The sequence below is a fragment of the Erpetoichthys calabaricus genome, chromosome 2 (assembly GCF_900747795.2).
Source record: "Erpetoichthys calabaricus chromosome 2, fErpCal1.3, whole genome shotgun sequence".
Classification (NCBI taxonomy): domain Eukaryota; kingdom Metazoa; phylum Chordata; class Cladistia; order Polypteriformes; family Polypteridae; genus Erpetoichthys; species Erpetoichthys calabaricus.
This window is the reverse complement of record NC_041395.2, coordinates 176,527,196-176,549,822: the sequence shown is the minus strand read 5'-3', so window position 1 is coordinate 176,549,822 and position 22,627 is coordinate 176,527,196. Positions and strand designations below refer to the sequence as shown.

Below are 22,627 nucleotides of genomic sequence, written 5' to 3'. Positions count from 1 at the left end.
TTAACGATATTCCAATATTTTTGACAACCCTTGGAAATTAGTCATTGCATGACCTGTTTTTAACCTTCTTTAAAAGCTATCAGTGCATTCTTTCAATGTTAAATAAAGTCCCAAAGCAATTTACCTGGACCACGGCAGGTATTCTAATATGCTCTCATCTATCTAATGAACAGGTAGAGATATTTGAAATTCTTCTTTTTGCATTCACTTCTCCACATTTTAGCTACTGTACAGCACTGACTACTAGTGCTGGGTGGTATACCGGTTCATACCAAAAACCGTTTTTTATTTTTGTTATGATATGGATTTTTCTTATACCGGAACACCGGTTTAAACAGACTAAACAACATTTGGAACGTGGCGCAGCGGGAAACTGTTTAAGGGGGACCTTTTTCACTGGTGCACTGCAAAATACGCATGCAACAGTGTACTGTACAGTACATGTGTTAGTGGAGGTATTGAGCGGTGAAAATGGACAGAGAACATTCTGAAACTGAAGCTGTAGCAGACGATAAAGTTGAACGTGATGACACAGAAAAATTTTTGAAGAAAAAAGATGCTGTGTCTGTTGTCTGTAGATACTTTGGTTTTAAAAGGTCGGATGTGGACCATTATGTTCAAATGTGTGAATACTGTTTCTATACTACTGGATAATACTGCAAGCCAAGTTATACTTGTTTTATTTTATTTTTTTTTTCAATACTGTGTAATGTACCTGGTTACTGTGTAATAGTGTGACGATGCCGGTCCCCTAAAGACTCCCTCTTCCCACATGAGAGTCTGTTGAACCAACACTGTCGATAGTTATGACCGAGATGAGCTGAGAAATCTCATTGAACCCAGGGGATGGTGGAAAGTGCTCAAGTGCTTTTGTTAAAAACACTCAAAGTAAAACTAGTCCATTGTGCAGTGTTCAGAAAAATAAAGCACCCAAATAGATAGCAAATCCATAAAGCCAGTGAAACGTGGGGATAAAATCCATAATAAATCCGTTAAAATGCAGTCTCTCTCCTCGCGCGAACACAGCACACCACCTTCTGTCTCCATGGCTCACCCTTCACTGGCGTTGCTGGCGGAGCCTTTGCAGCACAAACTCCTTTCTGCCAACCCCTGTTTTGGCTGCTGCCACACTGCACAGCCAGACCGTCCGAGGTCGGCACACCTCCTGTTTTCCTTCGTGCTCACTAAGTCGCTCCTCAGATCCATTGGGAGGTCTTACATTTTGCTCGCCCCACTCTACATGCTTAGTCAGTGGGGTGAACCAGCCCCTAGATCGCCTAAGCCTGCACTTCCTCACGGAGCCCCAGCTTGTGCTGCCTTCTCCTTCCTGCCTTTTCCCTTCTTTAACCTCCTTGTGTTCTATCTTTTCTTTTTTCCTTCCCCCTATCCTGCCGGCCCATAAATATACATCTCCGTGGGCGCAGCGCCTTATTCACACGCCGCAGTAAGCCGATGAAGCAATTGAGAATGATCGGGTGCGAATCGCCCCAATCACTTCATCAACTCCCCGCGGTCATGCAATCGCGCCCACAGAGACGGACACGGCTAACTGGATTTAAAAACAGACCATATTTATTTTTTGAAGCCGTGGACCCACTATACCATAAATAGCATTATAAATGCAAGTTGCAGTTTTATTATTTATGTATATAGCTTAGCTTGAAGCAAGGTCCATATTAATGCAGTTTGCCTTAATGATTGGTTCAGTTGGTAAAGATGTCCTCACCAATTTGCACTTGTTTTATTTTAATTTGGTAAATACTGTGTAATGCACCTTTGCTTGAAGTTTTAAAGTAATAGTGCAACTTCCAGTAATAATACTACAGTATTATTTATTTTATTGTTATTATATATTAGTTTAAATATTATGCAGTTTAATGACGGTAAAGTTGTTTAAAAAGTCACTTTTAACGTGTCAGTGGACAGAGATTGTTAACATTAACAGAAAGTGTAGTTGGTTTACAAAAAATATTTACCATTTATTCCTTTTCTAAGACATATTCAGTGCAATACAACTTTTGACAAACACCTCTGAATATTTTTCAAAGTCTAAATGCCTCTTTGGATGGTTGACAATTTGTTGTCAAAATTTTTGTTCAATAAAAAGGTTCCACATTTTTACAGCAACTGTCATGCAATGTGATTCCTTCTCTTCATTAGTGCCACCTCCTTGAAAACTTCACTTTATGGGGCCATGCAAACCTGTATTAATACTTGTGTGCACATTAAAATGTTTTTTTGTACAATGTACAATTCTCATGACAATGGAATAGGTGATTCTTAGCCAGTCTTCTGCAGTAATTGCAGTGGAAAATGTGGTTAACTCATGCATGGGGAAAAAAATACAGTTGAATACCGTGAAACAGGTACAGTTTTGAAAAATACTGTGATATAGAATTTTGGTCATACCGCCCAGCACTACTGACAACAGAGATTGTGGAATATATCATACATTAGCAAGCAGAGGTATAAGAAAGTGGCCACTGGAACATTGGCAAATTCAGTCATGACTCTTGCTGACTGTGATCCTTTTTCCTATTATATGGCCAAGCAGCAGTTGGGGAGAAATTAAAATTTCAACAAATCTATCCATTTGACATTTTTTTTGATTTATTTGATTTATTATTCTAGTATTTCATATAATTGATAATCAGAATCAATGATTGTTGTGTTTGATTTCATGTTACAATAGTTTTCATTAGCTCTTCCAAACTTATACAAATGTTCATTTTGAAATTGTGTTTTCTGTGTTGTATTTATTTTGTTTTCCTTTGTTTTATTAGATGATCCCGGTTTTGCTCACCAAATGACAGTTATTAAATGGTTCACCTACTTCTGCAAATAATATCTTTGTGTAAGGTGGCCCTCTTGTGATATACTGCTTTTTCTTTATTTTCCAGCTGCTAATGTCCTGCTGTCTGAACAGGGAGATGTAAAACTGGCTGATTTTGGTGTAGCGGGGCAGCTGACAGACACCCAAATAAAAAGGAACACGTTTGTGGGTACCCCATTTTGGATGGCCCCTGAAGTCATTAAACAGTCAGCCTACGATTTTAAGGTGTGAATGTGCTTAAACCAGCTTGTATTTGAAAGGACCGACACTGGAAAATCTTCTGGTCTGCCTAATCTCTTTCTGGAATGTAGTACTGCATATTACATTGTACAGTAGAACTAAATGCATAAAGATAAATAATGTGTGCAGGAATTATTTTTCAGGACACATGGCCGGTTCATATTTTCTACTTCCTTCTTTAAATAAATAAAGTATGTCTAAAATGTTGAAGCCTACAGCACAGCCTTTGGCTGTACATGTTTTTCAGGAATGTGTCTGAACCCCAAACGTTGCAATCTATGTGTGTCTGAGGGGAATGCAAATACCAGTCTTTTGATTTTATAGTTATTTATCCTTCCTTCCGCTGGAATTGCAAAGCAGTTCCTTTTTTTTTTTTTTTAAACTTGCGTCCGCTTCATCTTCTCTGTTATCTTAAGTACTTTATTTATTTATTTATTTATTGCCTTTGCAGGCTGACATCTGGTCACTGGGAATTACAGCTATTGAGTTGGCGAAAGGAGAGCCTCCAAACTCGGAGTTGCATCCCATGAGGGTTCTTTTCCTTATTCCCAAGAACAACCCCCCAACCCTGGAGGGCTCTTACAGCAAACCTTTCAAAGATTTTGTAGATGCCTGTCTTAATAAGGACCCGCGATTTGTGAGTATAACCCCTTGAAATAATCAATCAAATGATACATTCATTAAAGAGGGGGCAGAGATTTTTGCTTTAGGAATGGTGGTAGGGATATTTGATTTATTTAATGAATAAGAAAAAATATAAAGAATGAGACACTCCAGTCCAAACATGAGTCAGAATGAAATGTTTTGGCATATGCCAGCATCAAACTGTATTAGGTAACACATTTTGTTCTCCACAGTACAGTCCCAGTTAAATTAAGAAGGAGACCTTCAAAGTTCATAATTGCTTATGAATGCTATTCATAAATGTATTAAAGAAGGAAAGAAAAAACTACTTACATAAATGTCCCTGCAGCAGTACTTGTAATTCAGGGCACTTAAACATATCATATATTTACAGTATGTTAACATATAAAATGTGTTTATACTGTATATATATAATATATATAATTCACTAAGCCGCCTACAAGTAGCCACCCATGGAAAGCACGCAAGACTGCCACGCCCACCGTATATAATTCACTAAGCCGCCGACAAGTAGTCACCCATGGAAAGCACGCAAGACAGCCACGCCCACCAACTCTAAGACCATTGGATACGACGACAACTCGCAGAGCCACGCCCACCAACTCGGACGCGACGCCTCAGAAAACACGCGGCCATATATGTTCGTTTGAGCTACAGTCCACATGCACCTCTGAGCCACGTTGACTTTTCGGTTACGACGCACGACCGCGTGCACAATCGCAAACTGTTTTTCACGCTACATACAGCAGTTCGCATCCGCGACAAACATGCGTCTTCTTAGATGGTCCTGCAGGAGCATGGAAAACGTTTCCCCACCCACCAACACTCCTTATTCCCTGGCCTGCGTCCACCCTCGCTCCCTAGGCATTCACACTTCCTGCTCATGTGCCACATGCACCTCTGAGCCATGTTGACTTTTCATTATTCTTTTCGGTTACGACACCCGACTGCGTCCACCATCGAAAACCATGGGAAAGAAACAACGAAGCCCTGCCCAGAAACTCTACCCCTCCTCCCACGTGATAGGGAACGCACCTCAGAGCACTGCCCGCCAACTCGAACAGCTCATCAAACACTTACTCACTTTGGTCTGTGCTGCGGTCCAAATCCAGCTGTAAGCCGCGTTGACTGTTCATTTGCCTTCCATGGCCACCGCTTCAAATGTATTTCATGGAAACAACACTTCTTTCAATGTTATACAAATTCCTGCATCAGGTAACTGCATGTGCACTACACTGAATGGATCAACGTGTGTCTACCCGGCGCAGAGAGGCGTGGGTGAGCCGTTGAACCCCATTCGTGCTGGAAACCGGGGCTTGTATTTGTTCCCCACGAACGAGGAATGCCCAGTAAGTGCAGATCATACGCTCGGACTGATTACATCCCTGCCCTTTGCTCACCCCCAGTTGTACTTTATATTGAAAAATGATTAAAAGGGAAAAAAGCCAAAATATGCAAAAGTAAACACTGCCGAATGGAGAAGAATGGTTGATTTCTGTAGCTGTATGCATACCAATTGATGATTATCTTCCTACAGAGACCTACAGCAAAGGAACTTCTTAAGCACAAGTTCATAACCCGGTACACCAAGAAAACGCCTTTCCTGACAGAATTAATTGACCGGTACAGACGGTGGAAGTCCGAAGGTCATGGGGACGAATCCAGCTCAGATGATTCAGATATGTATGTGCTTCTGCCTTTCTAAGCCATTTTTTAAAAAGTGCAGTTGTTAGTATTAGGTTAGACACATTTGAATTCATGTTTAAATATATATACATGCAATATTCATATTTTTTTTTATAGAGCAAAGTCAAGAATTTTACATCATTAAGCACACCACATTTCATACAAAATTTTGCATGTCAGCAAACATAATAGATTACCATATGAATTGAGGATATAGATCTACGTAGGCAAACATTGAATGCTTGTGTTTTGAAAGACATAATTAACTGCCACTGTTAACAGTTTATGAAAGGTGTTAAATGGCTGAGCTGGAAGTTTACATTTACTTATTTGCTTTCATTTACATCACTTTCTACACTCTCTGCTACAATGATCAATTAACAAAAGTCATTGGCTAAATATGTTAAGCAAACAAGACTACAGAGATGAGAGGGAAAACAACTAATGAATAAAGCTGCATTATAGTGTCACTTTTTTTCCCCGTATTCACTCCATTCCTGTGGTTTTGAGGCTTTTCAAAGGCTTTAATACTCTTTCACTTCTCTAAAAAAAGCATTTTGGAATACAGCGACAGTAGCTGCGTTTAAACGCAGGCATTGATACAAGCCAGGCTTTATGACCGGTTTTACTTTGTCATAAAATGTAACTTCTACACAAAAAATGTTGCAGTCAACAATTTCAAACCACTTGCTGGATGGCTGCTCTGTGGTACCCATAAAAGCCCAGAGTCTACGGTGCATCTGGATTTAACAAAACATAATGACATTATACTCGCTAAGTCCACTTCATGGTCATGGTAGGTCCAAGATTTCCCATCAGCATCATGAACAAAATTAGGAGCCAACACTGGACTGGTTGTCCGTGAATCACAGGACCCACTCGTGCACCCTACCAATACTCACAGGGGACTTGTTTTTGAATTGCCACTTAACAGCTCATTAGACTTTCCAAAGCCATCACCGATAGATGGCCATTTTTGAATTACTCGGCTGCAACTTTTATTCATAGTATATTATATTATCTACTGTACAACTTTGTAAACTCATTTTAACATGCTTATGATTTTAGTGTAGTTCAAAGAGCTGCATAAGGAAGGAAGTAATAAACATTGAAAGGAAAAGAGCACAAGTACCAGATGTTGCCTACTTTAGTGGCACACTTCCTTGCGTCTTCTGTTTTGTGTACTGACTTCATAGCCAAGATGCTACTTTCTGCATGATTTGCTTTTGTTCAGTGTTTTGTACTTGTATTGTTTTGCACTTAACCAGTAAGCAAGCATCAAACCTTATGCCACACTTTCTGAATGCAAATTATGTTCAAGTAATATAGGAAAGCGTGCAAGGTAATTCCTCCCACCCAGTTGAGTTGTAGGGAGCCAGTGCCTGCACCAGCAGTACCCGGTGCAAGTTTGGGCCAGGGACTGGATGAGGCAGCAGTCCATCAAAGGACACGATCTCACACCCCCACTCATTCACACTGGGACAGTTCATTGTTGTCAGTTAACCAAAATTCCAGGCCTGAGAGGAAACCCAAGGCACCTAGTGACGAACCCTTGCAACCATGGGACGAATTTGCACAATTCATACAGGCAGTGCTGGAGCGGAGATTCATGTCAATCAATTAGTTTCATGCCTTTTTCAGAGGGTCAGAAGATGTAATTTTGTACAAGTGTGTGGTGGTAGGGCTTAAACTTTGGATGTAAAAGTTTTTTAAGTTCTGCGTTCTAACCAAAAGAAAGAATTAACATTTTAATATTTTTTTCATATCTACATGACTCATCTTCTGGTGCCTTATACACAGTCAAAGTCATGCATAACATAAAATCAATATCTGTGAAGACTAACATCATAAAGAGGACATTTCAGGGTGGGTATACTTTGTTTTCAGTAAGGTGAGAGCACCTAATAAATGCTGCTGCCTGGGTCCTTCTGTCCAAGAAAATGAAAAGTAAGGCTTTTTGTTTTGGAAGTTTTTTTGAAAGTTTTTTGAGTTTTTATTGTTATCACTGTTTGGTTAAAAAAAAAAAAGCTTTTCTGAGTTTCTTCTAAGAGCCATGCTTTATTACAGGGATGGAGACGGAGATGACAGAGATCAGTGTCCAATGTGGACCTTTCCAACTGTTCGGCCAAACACTTTAAACAAGCTGCAGAATGTCATTTCACTTCCAAATTCACAAAAGGTAAGCTCATATGCCACTTGTGTGGCACCTGCTTATTTATTATGTAGTAGTTGTCTTAAAAATACTAAATTGTAAATCATTTATCCACTTGCCTTCTCACCATTTTACCCAACTGAGGACAAAACAGAGGGACTATCTATTTTGACAACAACCAGCACATACCAGGCTCCTAAATAAGTTAATAAATGAAAGCATCTTTTTAATAACTCTAATGTGTGTATAAATTTGTCCGTGTTTTGCACTAAATGCCTATCTTTCTAAGCTGACCCTATGTTCCCCACCCCTCTCAGCCTTGTTCTTGGGAACTCATCATTCCTGTTAGTTTTCATTTTAAGTGAACTACTCCTTGACTCTTCAGCAACTTTTAAATATAGAGAGCATGCACAAAAATGAGTAAATGAATTGAGTCGACTGCTGACAAACTAGGCTATTGTTGTTTTTTTTTAATAAAATGTGCAACACAATTGTAAAGTTTAAAATTGTTTCTGGGCAACAGTTTTGTCAACAACATCAACTCATGAATGCTGGTAACAAATACACCATTCTGCATGCCCTAGGATACTGTCTTTCATATCCAGAGGCCAAGCCAGCTAGCAAGAGAGTGAACAAGGACGTGTCTCCTCTTCATTCATGTTAATAAAGAATATTCTGTGCTTTGTTAGTCTTGACTACTCAAACTGTCATCTGTTCTGTACAAGTTCATGAGAATGGTCAAAGATTTAGAAGTTTCTTTAACACACACACAGTGTTTACGCTCTGTGCCAAGAGTACAACCATGTACAAAATCGAACAGCTTTATTCACAAAAGAAGATGCCCAGTATGGGACGTAATCACACCAGAGTAGTTTTAAGAGAAGAGGGGTGTGACACAGGATTGTTCAGTACCTGTAGTCAACAGTGTAACTAAACATGATTGGTCAGTTTATATGATGATCATCATGATTCATGGCCAGCATCTGATGCCCAGTCATTTTTACAGAAATATTGGGCAAGAAGATGGAGCAGTATGTACGTTAGTAAGTCCGAAAGAAGTGAGAGGCAGAGCAAAATGTGCCTGTCTTGATAATCATTTACATGTTATATAGAAAACTACTTCTTCACTGATTAAAAACTTGCAGTGAAAACAAGTTGTCATTTCAAATGGACCAGATTAAAGTATTTCAATTTAGAATTGGTTTTCTTAGGGTGTAAAAATGTATTTTTAAACTTCTTCTGGTAAGTGATTTGATGTGGTTTTTCTATTATAGAATGCAGATGCAGTGAAGAGGCAGCCCAAATCACAGTGTCTGTCTGCTCTGATAACACCAATGTTCAGGGAGGTAGGTTTTTTATTTTATTTTATTTTTTCAATGTAAAATGATTGTCAATGTGGATGTTTGTAGAACTGGGTTTACAATCGGTATAGGCCATTAAAGTCATAGTAGACATTTTTGAATTTTACCTTTTTCATGACAGCTAATTTAAAGATACATCATTCTGATGGCTGGGACCCCACTTCACATGAAGACAGATGTCGAGTGTGGCCAAGCTCATATTGCGCTTTTAGATGAAACTAATTCTGATTACTGAGAAGGAGATCCGTATTTCTTTCATTTTGCACAACAAGAAAGCATTTGCAGTGTTGTGATAGATTTGAGCAGTTGTCTTGTTCAGAATGTATTGCTTGGAGTGCATCATCCCTCCATGCGTGCAGTTTGGGCTTTGTTTTTCTATGATGCATTAGGCTGTCTGTCCCTTCCATCATCCTGGAGAGCAAGTGTTTTTTTTGGTTTTTTTTTCCCAGTGCAGCCTTCTGGCTGAAATGCTCCCAAGTAGTTAAAATTGAATCTTCTGTTCAGTTAGTGTTCATGTAATATAAAGTGGAATAGACATTCACTTAACATTTGTCAGACTTGCATAGATTTGGATTTAAAAGTAGTGCAGGTAGGTCTCAGGTTACTCCAGTTCCACAGAAATACATACAGGTGCCTCTCAATAAATTAGAATATCATCAAAAAGTGAATTTATTTCAGTAATTCGATTCAAAAAGTGAAACTCCTATATTATATAGATTCATTTCACAGAGTGATATATTCCAAGCTTTATTTCTTTTCATTTTTGTTGATAATGGCTTATAGCTAATGAAAACCCAAAAATCAGTATCTCAGAAAATTAGAATATTGTGAAAAACTTCAATATTGTAGTCTCATGGTGTCACACTCCACTCGGCTAATTAACCCAAAACACCTGCAAAGGTGTCCTGTGTCTTTAAATGGTCTCTCATTCTTGTTCAGTAGGCCACACAATCGTGGGAAAGAAAGCTGACTTGACAGTTGTCCAGAACACAGTCATTGACACCCTCCACAAGGAGAGTAAGCCACAAAAGGTCATTGCTAAAGACATTGGCTGTTCACATCGTGCTGTATCCAAGCATATTAGTGGAAGGAAAAAATGTGGCAGAAAAAGGTGCACAATCAACAGGTATAACCACAGACTGTGGCTGGAGTCAGTGCTTCTAGGGCAGGGGTGTCCAGCTCCGGTCCTGGTGGGCCGCAGTGGCTGCAGGTTTTCATTCTAACCCACTTCATGCTTCTGTCTGCTGACAAAGCTTTATGGAGATGCTGATTTCATTTTCCAGCAGGACTTGGCACTTGCCCACACTGCCAAATGTACCAGTACCTGGTTTAATGACCATGGTATCACTGTGCTTGATTGACCAGTAAACTTGCCTGACCTAAACCCCTTAGAGAATCTATGGGGTATTGTCAAGAGGAAGATGAGACACACCAGATCCAACAATGCAGATGAGGTGAAGGCCGCTATCAAAGCATCCTGGGCTTCCATAACACCCCAGCAGTGCCACAGGCTGATCGCCTCCATGCCACACCGCACTGATGCAGTAATTCATGCAAAAGGAGCCCTGACCAAGTATTGAGTGCGAACATGGGCAAACTTTACAGCAGGCCAACATTTCTGTATTAAAAATTGTTTTTTTTTTATTGGTCTTATGTAATATTCTAATTTTCTGAGATACTGAATTTTGAGTTTTCATTACCTGTAAGCCATAATTGTCAAAATAAAAAGAAATAAACACGTGAAATACATCACTGTGTGTAATGAATCGATATAATTTGAGTTTCATTTTTTCAATTGAATTACTGATATAAATTAACTTTTTGATAATATTCTAATTTATTGAGATGCACCAGTGTACAACCCTAATTTGTTTTTCTAAATTTTATTAGTGGCATCTTTTTTATTTTTTTTTATTTTACATTTTTTACTTATAAGTAAAGCAAACTAGTTTTGACACTGATGAATATGTAGCAGCCATCACACATTTCAGACTGTTATCATTTTTACTCCTGCTTTGGTCCACATGTTCCCAAATGTGACTGGCAGCACGTGCAGTAAGTTCCATCACAGGTAAGCAGCTTGATCTGCGACTGTCCATTTGACTGAGTAAAGGCAGATCCTGTTGCTTGTAATTCCCAGCATCCTAAATATGCAACCGTGCTGCCTCCACAGAGCTGCAGAGATGGCAGGTGACCGTCTAAGTCAGTGTTTCTCATCCTTGGTCCTGGGGACCCCCTGTGACTGCTGGTTTTTGTTCCAACCAGATTCCTAATCAGTGACAACACCTGATAACACTGAGCTTATTTAATTAGCTGGTTTTTTTTTTTCTTTTATTCGACATTCAGAAAAGCATGTTTTTTTACATTTATAAGACATTAAGAAATATTTCTGCTTTTGCTATAGATTTAAATGCTTAATTCTCTTTTGTTGATTTCATCATATTTTGTAATTTCTCTGTGCAGTTTTTCCCCTTTGTTGTATCTTATTAATGACAATTAAAAATGAGCAGAGCAGACACCCAGACAAACAACACTGAATAATCAAAGGCTGCAACTACTTTAGCATCAGACCCACTAATTAGTAAATAATGGATTAATTAAACAATTAGAACACCTGGAAAGTAGAATGAAAATCAAGATGAAAATATTGTTAAAAAGAAAAAAATACATTATTCCCATATAACTTCTTGGTACATTTTAATATATACAGTGCATCCGGAAAGTATTCACAGCGCATCACTTTTTCCACATTTTGTTATGTTACAGCCTTATTCCCAAATTGATTAAATTCATTTTTTTTCCTCAGAATTCTACACACAACACCCCATAATGACAACGTGAAAAAAGTTTACTTGGGGTTTTTGCAAATTTATTAAAAATAGAAAAATTGAGAAAGCACATGTACATAAGTATTCACAGCCTTTGCCATGAAGCTCAAAATTGAGCTCAGGTGCATCCTGTTTCCCCTGATCATCCTTGAGATGTTTCTGCAGCTTAATTGGAGTCCACCTGTGGTAAATTCAGTTGATTGGACATGATTTGGAAAGGCACAGACCTGTCTATATAAGGTCCCACAGTTGACAGTTCATGTCAGAGCACAAACCAAGCATGAAGTCAAAGGAATTGTCTGTAGACCTCCGAGACAGGATTGTCTAGAGCAGTGCTCCACAACCTTTTCTCACCTACGACACACCAAAGTTCTTCCTAGAATTCCGCGGCACATCAAAAGCCAAAATATATAGCAGTGGCGTAGCTAGGGGGGTTGCGGTCCGCTCCGAGCGCCAGCTATTTAGGGGTGTCCAAACTACGGTAGTTTCCTCTTTTTTTTGTTCCTTGAGGAGGCGCAAAAAAAAATTTCTTTCAGCTTTGGGGCGTCAAATTTTTCACCGCCCCGGGCAACATGATCTCCAGCTACGCCACTGATATATAGATATTAATTTAATACACAAATTTTACAATAAATTTTCATTTTTTATTATAAGTATACATTTATTATAAGTATACATACATAAAAACTATACTATATTTACTTTTATGCAATCTTAATAATTATTATAACATAATGACTGATTAATGTGATACCTGCGCTTGTTTCAATGAACACAAAAGTTTTATATTCGGCTCAATTTTGACAGCGCAACCCGAAGTTCTTGGTCAAGATCTTTTAAGCATGACCGCTTATCATTTTTAATTAACACAAGAGTTGTTTGTCTTTTTTGGTGTAACTGGGATGGTTTGAATTAAATGGCGATTTAGTTTACTGGGTGCCATTGCCTCGTTTGATAGCTGATCGCCGCAAATGATGCATTGTGGCTTTGGAGCCGTTTCGTCACCACACCACGAGAATCCATATCGAATGTAGTCTTCGTTGTACTTCCTTTTTACAATCTTCTTTGTTTTTTTTGCAACACTTGGGCTGGGTTCTTCATCATCTGTATGTGAAGACGAATCTTTTCCACGTAAAAATTTATCCATATTCAAAGGGGTATAAAACTAAATATGAATCACACGAAGAATGTTAACCATACACAATTCAGCAACACAACTAATAGTAATGAATGATAACTACTGTCGCAAGATGAGTGAATGTGACGTAGCACGACTAATACGTCGGCTTGAATTGAATCTAGGTGAAGGCATGGAGCGCTCTGCCTATCAAAGCATACTACGGAGTTGTCTGGCGACTACGTAGGGCCTACGTCGTAGGCGCCAGGTGCCAGGCGATGGGATTTATTATTTCAGAGAAATGACACATAAAATTATGAAACCTTTAAAAGGCTATTTACGCGAATATTTCATTGCACATATTCTCGTTATTGTGTTTCTAAGGAGGACCGTTGAAATGTTATTTAGTTAGAAAATTGTCTTATTTGACCGCGTCACACCTGTATCGGCTCAAGGCACACCGGTTGCGGAGCACTGGTCTAGAGGCACAAATCTGGGGAAGGTTACAGAAAAATTTCTGCTGCTTTGAAGGTCCCAATGAGCACAGTGGCCTCCAGCATCCTAGAGCTGGCCAGCCATCTAAACTGAGCGATCGGGGGAGAAGGGCCTTAGTCAGGGAGGTGACCAAGAACCCGATGGTCACTCTGTCAGAGCTCCAGAGGTCCTCTGTGGAGAGAGGAGAACCTTCCAGAAGGACAACCATCTCTGCAGCAATCCACCAATCAGGCCTGTATGGTAGAGTGGCCAGACGGAAGCCACTCCTTAGTAAAAGGCACATGGCAGCCCACCTGGAGTTTACCAAAAGGCACCTGAAGGACTCTCAGACCATGAGAAAGAAAATTCTCTGGTCTGATGAGACAAAGATTGAACTCTTTGGTGTGAATGCCAGGCGTCACGTTTGGAGGAAACCAGGCACCGCTCATCAGCAGGCCAATACCATCCCTACAGTGAAGCATGGTGGTGGTATCATCATGCTGTGGGGATGTTTTTCAGTGGCAGGGCCTGGGAGACTAGTCAGGATAAAGGGAAAGATGACTGCAGCAATGTACAGAGACATCCTGCTCCAGAGCGCTCTTGACCTCAGACTGGGGCGATGGTTCATCTTTCAGCAGGACAACGACCCTAAGCACACAGCCAAGATATCAAAGGAGTGGCTTCAGGACAACTCTGTGAATGTCCTTGAGTGGCCCAGCCAGAGCCCAGACTAGAATCTGACTGAACATCTCTGGAGAGATCTTAAAATGGCTGCGCACCGACGCTTCCCATCCAACCTGATGGAGCTTGAGAGGTGCTGCAAAGAGGAATGGGCGAAACTGGCCAAGGATAGGTGTGCCAAGCTTGTGGCATCATATTCAAAAAGACTTGAGGCTGTAATTGCTGCCAGAAGGTGCATTGACAAAGTATTGAGCAAAGGCTGTGAATACTTATGTACATGTGATTTCTCAGTTTTTTTTATTTTTAATAAATTTGAAAAAACCTCAAGTAAACTTTTTTCACGTTGTCATTATGGGGTGTTGTGTGTAGAATTCTGAGGATAAAAAAGAATTTAATCCATTTTGGAATAAGGCTGTAACATAACAAAATGTGGAAAAACTGATGCGCTGTGAATACTTTCTGGATGCACTGTGTATATATATATATATATATATATATATATATATATATATATATATATATATATATATATATATATATATATATTCATTGCATTCGTAGTCTGTGTCACAATCTGATCCTCATTCACACCTGAGACCTTGTAACACTAATGAGTCACATGACACCAAGGAGGGAAAATGGCTAATTGGGCACAATTTGGACATTTTTCACTTAGGGGTGTACTCACTTTTGTTGCCAGCGGTTTAGACATTAATGGCTGTGTGTTGAGTTATTTTGAGGGGACAGCAAATTTACAAAGTTTTACAAGCTGTACACGGACTACTTTACATTGTATCAAAGTGTCATATCTTCAGAGTTGTCCCATGAAAAGATATAATAGAATATTTATAAAAATGTGAGGGGTGTACTCACTTTTGTGAGATACTATATCTTTTGGACATTTGAAGTAAAAATAGTAAATACAACTTTGGCAGTAAATAAACTTAAATAATGGCACCTTTTAAAAAATAATGTTCATGATGAGCAAGAGAAAGCAAAAACGAGTAAATGTGGCGTTTAGAAAAGTATGGCTGCCATTTTAAGTGCAAGGTCTCAGAACTTGTTATGTCATTAGCCTGGTCTGGCTTAGCTTCTTAGGTGTTAGTCTGGTCAAGAATTTTCAACCAATGACAGTTCCAGAGCCTAATAAATCCATCCATCCATCCATTGTCTCCCGCTTATCCGAGGTCGGGTCGCGGGGGCAGCAGCTTGAGCAGAGATGCCCAGACTTCCCTCTCCCCGGCCACTTCTTCTAGCTCTTCCGGGAGAATCCCAAGGCGTTCCCAGGCCAGTCGAGAGACATAGTCCCTCCAGCGTGTCCTGGGTCTTCCCCGGGGCCTCCTCCCGGTTGGACGTGCCTGGAACACCTCACCAGGGAGGCGTCCAGGAGGCATCCTGATCAGATGCCCGAGCCACCTCATCTGACTCCTCTCGATGCGGAGGAGCAGCGGCTCTACTCTGAGCCCCTCCCGGATGACTGAGCTTCTCACCCTATCTTTAAGGGAAAGCCCAGACACCCTGCGGAGGAAACTCATTTCAGCCGCTTGTATTCGCGATCTCGTTCTTTCGGTCACTACCCATAGCTCATGACCATAGGTGAGGGTAGGAACATAGATCGACTGGTAAATTGAGAGCTTCGCCTTGCGGCTCAGCTCCTTTTTCACCACGACAGACCGATGCAACGCCCGCATTACTGCGGATGCCGCACCGATCCGCCTGTCGATCTCACGCTCCATTCTTCCCTCACTCGTGAACAAGACCCCAAGATACTTGAACTCCTCCACTTGGGGCAGGATCTCGCTACCAACCCTGAGAGGGCACTCCACCCTTTTCCGGTTGAGGACCATGGTCTCGGATTTGGAGGTGCTGATTCTCATCCCAGCCGCTTCACACTCGGCTGCGAACCGATCCAGAGAGAGCTGAAGATCACGGCCTGATGAAGCAAACAGGACAACATCATCTGCAAAAAGCAGTGACCCAATCCTGAGCCCACCAAACCGGACCCCCTCAACACCCTGGCTGCGCCTAGAAATTCTGTCCGTAAAAGTTATGAACAGAATCGGTGACAAAGGGCAGCCCTGGCGGAGTCCAACTCTCACTGGAAACGGGTTCGACTTACTGCCGGCAATGCGGACCAAGCTCTGGCACTGATCGTACAGGGACTGAACAGCCCTTATCAGGGGGGCCGGTACCCCATACTCTCGGAGTACCCCCCACAGGATTCCCCGAGGGACACGGTCGAATGCCTTTTCTAAGTCCACAAAACACATGTAGACTGGTTGGGCAAACTCCCATGCACCCTCCAGGACCCTGCTAAGGGTATAGAGCTGGTCCACTGTTCCGCGACCAGGACGAAAACCACACTGTTCCTCCTGAATCCGAGGCTCGACTATCCGACGGACCCTCCTCTCCAGGACCCCTGAATAGACTTTTCCAGGGAGGCTGAGGAGTGTGATCCCTCTGTAGTTGGAACACACCCTCCGATCCCCCTTCTTAAAGAGGGGGACCACCACCCCGGTCTGCCAATCCAGAGGCACTGTCCCTGATGTCCATGCGATGTTGCAGAGGCGTGTCAGCCAAGACAGTCCTACAACATCCAGAGCCTTGAGGAACTCCGGGCGTATCTCATCCACCCCCGGGGCCCTGCCACCAAGGAGTTTTTTGACCACCTCGGTGACCTCAGTCCCAGAGATGGGGGAGCCCACCTCTGAGTCCCCAGGCTCTGCTTCCTCATTGGAAGGCATGTTAATGGGATTGAGGAGGTCTTCGAAGTATTCCCCCCACCGACACACAACGTCCCGAGTCGAGGTCAGCAGCGCACCATCCCCACCATATACAGTGTTGACACTGCACTGCTTCCCCTTCCTGAGACGCCGGATGGTGGACCAGAATCTCCTCGAAGCCGTCCGAAAGTCATTCTCCATGGCCTCCCCAAACTCCTCCCACGCCCGAGTTTTTGCCTCAGCAACCACCAAAGCCGCATTCCGCTTGGCCTGCCGGTACCTATCAGCTGCCTCCGGGGTCCCACAGGACAAAAGGGTCCTGTAGGACTCCTTCTTCAGCTTGACGGCATCCTTCACCGCCGGTGTCCACCAGCGGGTTCGGGGATTGCCGCCACGACAGGCACCGACCACCTTACGGCCACAGCTCCGGTCAGCTGCCTCAACAATAGAGGCACGGAACATGGCCCATTCGGACTCAATGTCCCCCACCTCCCTCAGGATGTGGTCGAAGTTCTGCCGGAGGTGGGAGTTGAAGCTACTTCTGACAGGGGGCTCTGCCAGACGTTCCCAGCAGACCCTCACAACACGTTTGGGCCTACCACGCCTGACCGGCATCCTCCCCCACCATCGAAGCCAACTCACCACCAGGTGGTGATCAGTTGACAGCTCCGCCCCTCTCTTCACCTGAGTGTCCAAGACATGTGGCCGCAAGTCCGACGACACGACCACAAAGTCGATCATCGAACTGAGGCCTAGGGTGTCCTGGTGCCAAGTGCACATATGAACACCCCTATGCTTGAACATGGTGTTCGTTATGGACAATCCGTGACGAGCACAGAAGTCCAATAACAAAACACCGCTCGGGTTCAGATCAGGGGGGCCATTCCTCCCAATCACGCCCTTCCAGGTCTCACTGTCATTGCCCACGTGAGCATTGAAGTCTCCCAGCAGAACGAGGGAGTCCCCAGAAGGTATGCCCTCTAGCACCCCCTCCAGGGACTCCAAAAAGGGTGGGTACTCCGAACTGCTGTTCGGTGCATACGCACAAACAACAGTTAGGACCCGTCCCCCCACCCGAAGGCGAAGGGAGGCTACCCTCTCGTCCACCGGGGTAAACCCCAATGTACAGGCTCCAAGTTGGGGGGGCAATAAGTATACCCACACCTGCTCGGCGCCTCTCACCGGGGGCAACTCCAGAGTGGTAGAGAGTCCAGCCCCTCTCAAGGAGATTGGTTCCAGAGTCCAAGCTGTGCGTCGAGGTGAGCCCGACTATATCTAGCCGGAACCTCTCAACTTCGCGCACTAGCTCAGGCTCCTTCCCCTTCAGAGAGGTGACATTCCACGTCCCAAGAGCCAGTTTCTGTAGCCGAGGATCGGACCGCCAAGGTCCCCGCCTTCGGCCACCACCCAACTCACACTGCACCCGACCTCCTTGGCCCCTCCCATAGGTGGTGAGCCCATGGGAAGGCCTAATAAATCCTTTTGAAAAATTGTGCAGCACTCAACAGCAGTCATGGACTCTTCTAAGCTGAGGATCTGAAAATTAAAGTAATTGATGCCTACAAAGCAAGCTAAGGTTATAAAAAGATATCCCAGTGCTTCCAGCTAGCAATTTCAACAGTCTGAAATGTCATTAAGAAATGCCAGTTATGTGGTACCATGAAACCCCGATATGACTGCAAAGGACCAGCAGGCAGATTTAGCTGAGAAAGCCGTGGTGGTGTCCTCTACTGTCCAGCACTGCTTACATGGACCTTGGCCTTTATGGAGAAGTCATCCAAAGGAAACCTTACCAGCAATCTCCTCTCAAAAAAGGCTGCATAAGACAGAGGACAGACAGACGGATGAGGTTAAAATTGAACACTTTGGCAACAACCAAAAAAGGTTTGTTGGGAGAGAAAAAAGAAACATCATTTGAAGAACTCCTTCCCAGCTGTTAAGCACGATCGTGGTGGATCTGTTATGGTTTGGAGTGGTATGGCAGCTAGTGGCACAGGGAAGAATGGATTAAAACAAATTCTCAAGGAGTCTGCCAGGAAATGGAAGCTGAGAAATCAGCGGCTTCTACAACAAGACAATGATTTAAAACACACTTCCGCTTTTACTATGAAGTACCTCAGGCTTGGGATTGGCCCCTGCAGACTCCAAACTTGAACATCATTGAAAATCTGTGGGTAGATGTTACAAAAGCTGTGCACTGAAGACGGCCCAAGGATCTCTCACAGCTGGAAGTGCCCAACAAGGAACAATGCAGACAAAAGGCCAAAATAAGAATACGGACTCCTCACTGGAGACAAAGATTGTCCAAATGGGGTGTTAAGTACTGACTCAGTAAGGTGCCCAAACTACTGCAGATGCCACATTTACGCTCTTATTTTAATTCATGAAATACAGCTTACCTGTTCTTGAACACTTTCATGAAGAAATGCTGCTGTTGTAGTTAGCTTTGCTGTCAGCATTGTATCTACCATTTTTTACTTCAAATTTCAACAAAATATGTAATTTGCTCCAGGGGTTGTCCAAACTTTTTTGATCGGTGTGCGTCACCAGTGATTCATTTTGTGTTTTGTAATTTAAAGTGCAGTCATTTTATTAATAAGACTGAAATGTATTTCTGTCAAATAAATAATACCAGTAACAGAGATCTTCAGGGCAAGTTCTAACTGGTATGCCGAATCGGGTTACAAACATTGACAGGAATGAAAACTTGTTAATAACGAGGGGGGACGGCATCTGCGGTGGGAAACATGTAACTGTTATTGCATTCTGAAGCTCCAGATGTCTGGTCTTTCTTCTTAGCTAAAAGAAAAACGACAAGCAAGTGGCAGCAGCTTGGGGGTAATAGAAGAGCTGGAGAATGCGTTTAACTTGGCGGAGGAGTCATGCCCCGGGATCTCCGACCGCCTAGTGACGCACTTGATGGAGCGGGTGCGGAGGTGAGTGCTGTTGACCTTCTTCAGCCTGGCTTGGCCACTTTATATCAACTAGTAGCTACCTGTACTGCATTTTGTTTTAATTCTGCTTTGCCATTAGGATCTTCTGCAGGCAGGATAGTCCTGTGGCCAGGAGTTTTCAATTCTACACCATCTTCATAATAAAAAAATACTCGTAAGACATAGCAAAGACAACAGGGCTGCTTCAGTAATTTCACTGGAGAATGAATGTCCTTTAGTTGGGGTCTGTACTTGTTCACCCGGAGCCTCAGATTCTTGTCATATTAAATCTGGGCTTTGGGTTTTGTTTTTTAGGTTAAAAAAACTACTAAATGCATAATTAGAACTCACTTGTTGGCCGCTGTAGTGACAGTAACTTCAATAATAAACACTCAGTAATCTTTGTGTCATTTTAACAGTAGAAAAAATGCTACCATTTAATTACAACACTTTCAGTGAATCTAAGCCCTTCTTTGTTTGGACATTTAGCTGTTGTCTTCAAAGGTAAAAGCATCAATGCCTAATTAGAGCTCACTTGTTGGCTTATCCCGCGATCCAATAAGGAGCTCCCCTGGACTACCTCGGTGATGGCCACCCGATCCACGGTGGTCCATCCTCCAGTAAGTCAGCCTTAATCGCCAAATGTCTCGCTGCCCATGCAGAAGGAAGAAAAAACTCTCACGTTCTTTTCAGTGAACTTTCCGAATTTCAGAGGATGGAGATTAAACTTAAATGTCATTCTGTCAGCTGTCTCTGGATATCCTTTGTTTGTAGTTAGGGTCTACAGGATGCACTTTGCTTGACGTTGAAGTTTTTTCTCACTCCAGGCAGTAAACAGCACTCTCTGTTTTATCTGGAAACTTAACACTCTAACCACAAAGGATCATTGGAAAGCCCCAGAGGTCGAAGTCTAAGGCCTTATTAGGAGGGAGGCTAGTAAACTTTGTCAAAAAAAATAAAAATGTACCGGCACCATCTTCTTCTTCTCCTTTTAAACACTTGTGTTTAAGCAGCTAACGTCTTACTCTGTTTTCTCGGTCCACGCATTTGTCCTCTAATTGTTTGTTTTTCAGTAAATACACATTTAGAGTCTGTCTGGTTTCTGATCAAGTTCCTCCTTGTCTTCTCTTCCAGTTCATTTTTTTTCCATTTTCTAGACTCTTTGATCTCTTTTATGAAATTTTCATTTTTTTTCCTCCGTTTTCATATTAGCTCAGGGTTTCCATTTCAGTTAGCACAAATGCCATATCTACACACTGCTTTTCTCCCCTCTTCACCTTCCTGTGCTGTCAAGCCGTACTCATTGTTTACAAATCCTATTTCTCTTTATTAAATCCAATGCCGCTTACGTATTAGAGGAGATCTAAAGTGAAATATATGTCAACAAAGTCTGGAGCTCACTTAATGTGCACGTTAAGGTCACGTGTGTGTGTGTGTACACAGTCTAACATGAGTAGCTGGCCGCCATTTTGTTTATATATAAATAAGGTTCAGAACTGCCACCACCAACTCCAATGCCTGTTTAATTCTCATATCAGGATCAAGCATCAAAAATTAGATGCGAGTTTGAATTGAATTTTTAAAATTATATATATAGAGGGTGGGCAAAAGCAGGTTTCCTGTCATTGATATGGAAACAGACATGCAGGGTGTGATTATTAAAATAGCTTGATTAACTTAATTATTAACTCAAAAGAATGGCACACTCATAAGTGCTCACTCACATTGCCAGCACAACTGTAAACCTACTTTTGCCCACCCTGTATATAAAAAAAACACAGTACTACATTACCTGTCAAGTTTTAGATCCCCTCATTTTTCATTTATTTTTTATTGAATGAATGACCAGAAATGGAACATAGGTAAGTGGTAAACTGCCAGAGATTTAAAAAAAAAAGAAAAAAGTTTAACTTACCAAGAACTGAAAAATAACAATGTGTAAAGTTACACAAAAACATCTTTTTCAGGGAACAAGCAGTGGGCTAACGTCTTACAGGTTTCCTGCTGCAATTGGTGTTCATAAAGTTAATGCAAACAATTCCTGCAAGTGTCCCGATTTTGGCCGATTCCTCTGTTCTGTATAAAAGCGGTGTTGTTTCACCCTATGAAGATTCTTTGGACAATATTACGCTTTATATTGCAGTCATAATAATAAAAGAAGACCGGCAGCCCCTCATAACCCTTAAACATGCACGTCTGTCCTTCAGAGAAATGGCAAAGAATGCCAAGGTGTCAGTTCCCATCAAAGGGAACTTAGAAACTGGAGGGAACTCGGACAGGACCATGTCTGGCAGACCCCACGCCACAACAGAAGCAGACGTTTCCAGGAGTCAACAGCTTCAAACCTAACTTTCCTATTTCCAGTTGTTTATTTGTTGTCTACTTTACCTTCAAGAGTACACGTCGACTGGCCCAGACAAGCCTCTTTTTCTTATTTCTAAATGTAAGCAGTTACTTTTTTTTTCTGCCACTGAACTGCAGCTTAAAGTGTTCTCTTCATAGCTGAAAGTGACACTTGTGGACCTCGAGCACTGACCGTCCTGTGAGGCACCCAGCATGCAAGCTGCTGGTCTGAAAAAGTAAAAACAACACAGCTTCTTCTTCATGCTTTTTCTCAGGATTTGCTTTCAGGTCATTGTCCTGAATTTCATGTAGGAGGATATTCGGATTGGTCATCTGTCCATAGTCATGAATGGAGGGCTCAAAAAACAGAAAAACAAGCCCAGAAGTCATCATAAGGAAGCATGACATTGTCTTATTTTTTGGTGTAATTTTTTCAGACAGAAGCATCTGGCCTTGTCAAACAGCCATTCATGGTGAGGTGGGTAACGTCTTGGCATGGTGCGCTCAGGCTGCTGCTGCTGCTGTGTTGTTTCACTATGGCTGTGTGTGAACACATTAGCAGTGGTGAACTCTACTCAAGTGCCAGCCTCAGTGCTGCCCCCATTGAGTGA

At 42.1% G+C, this 22,627-nt stretch overlaps 2 protein-coding genes across 2 annotated transcripts in view; one reads left to right on the top strand and one right to left on the bottom strand.

The window, feature by feature from the left end:
• Positions 1-22,627, bottom strand: part of farp2 (FERM, RhoGEF and pleckstrin domain protein 2) — a 353,551-nt gene that overhangs the window by 127,678 nt on the left and 203,246 nt on the right. The gene's annotated exons all lie outside the window — the stretch shown is intronic.
• LOC114646572 (serine/threonine-protein kinase 25-like) overlaps positions 1-22,627 on the top strand; it is an 85,360-nt gene that overhangs the window by 61,858 nt on the left and 875 nt on the right. The window contains exons 5-10 of the mRNA XM_028794825.2: positions 2,901-3,058; positions 3,525-3,710; positions 5,256-5,401; positions 7,472-7,583; positions 8,831-8,902; positions 19,540-19,676. Of these exons, the coding sequence (XP_028650658.1) occupies positions 2,901-3,058; positions 3,525-3,710; positions 5,256-5,401; positions 7,472-7,583; positions 8,831-8,902; positions 19,540-19,676 (811 nt within the window). The remainder of the gene's footprint in view (positions 1-2,900; positions 3,059-3,524; positions 3,711-5,255; positions 5,402-7,471; positions 7,584-8,830; positions 8,903-19,539; positions 19,677-22,627) is intronic.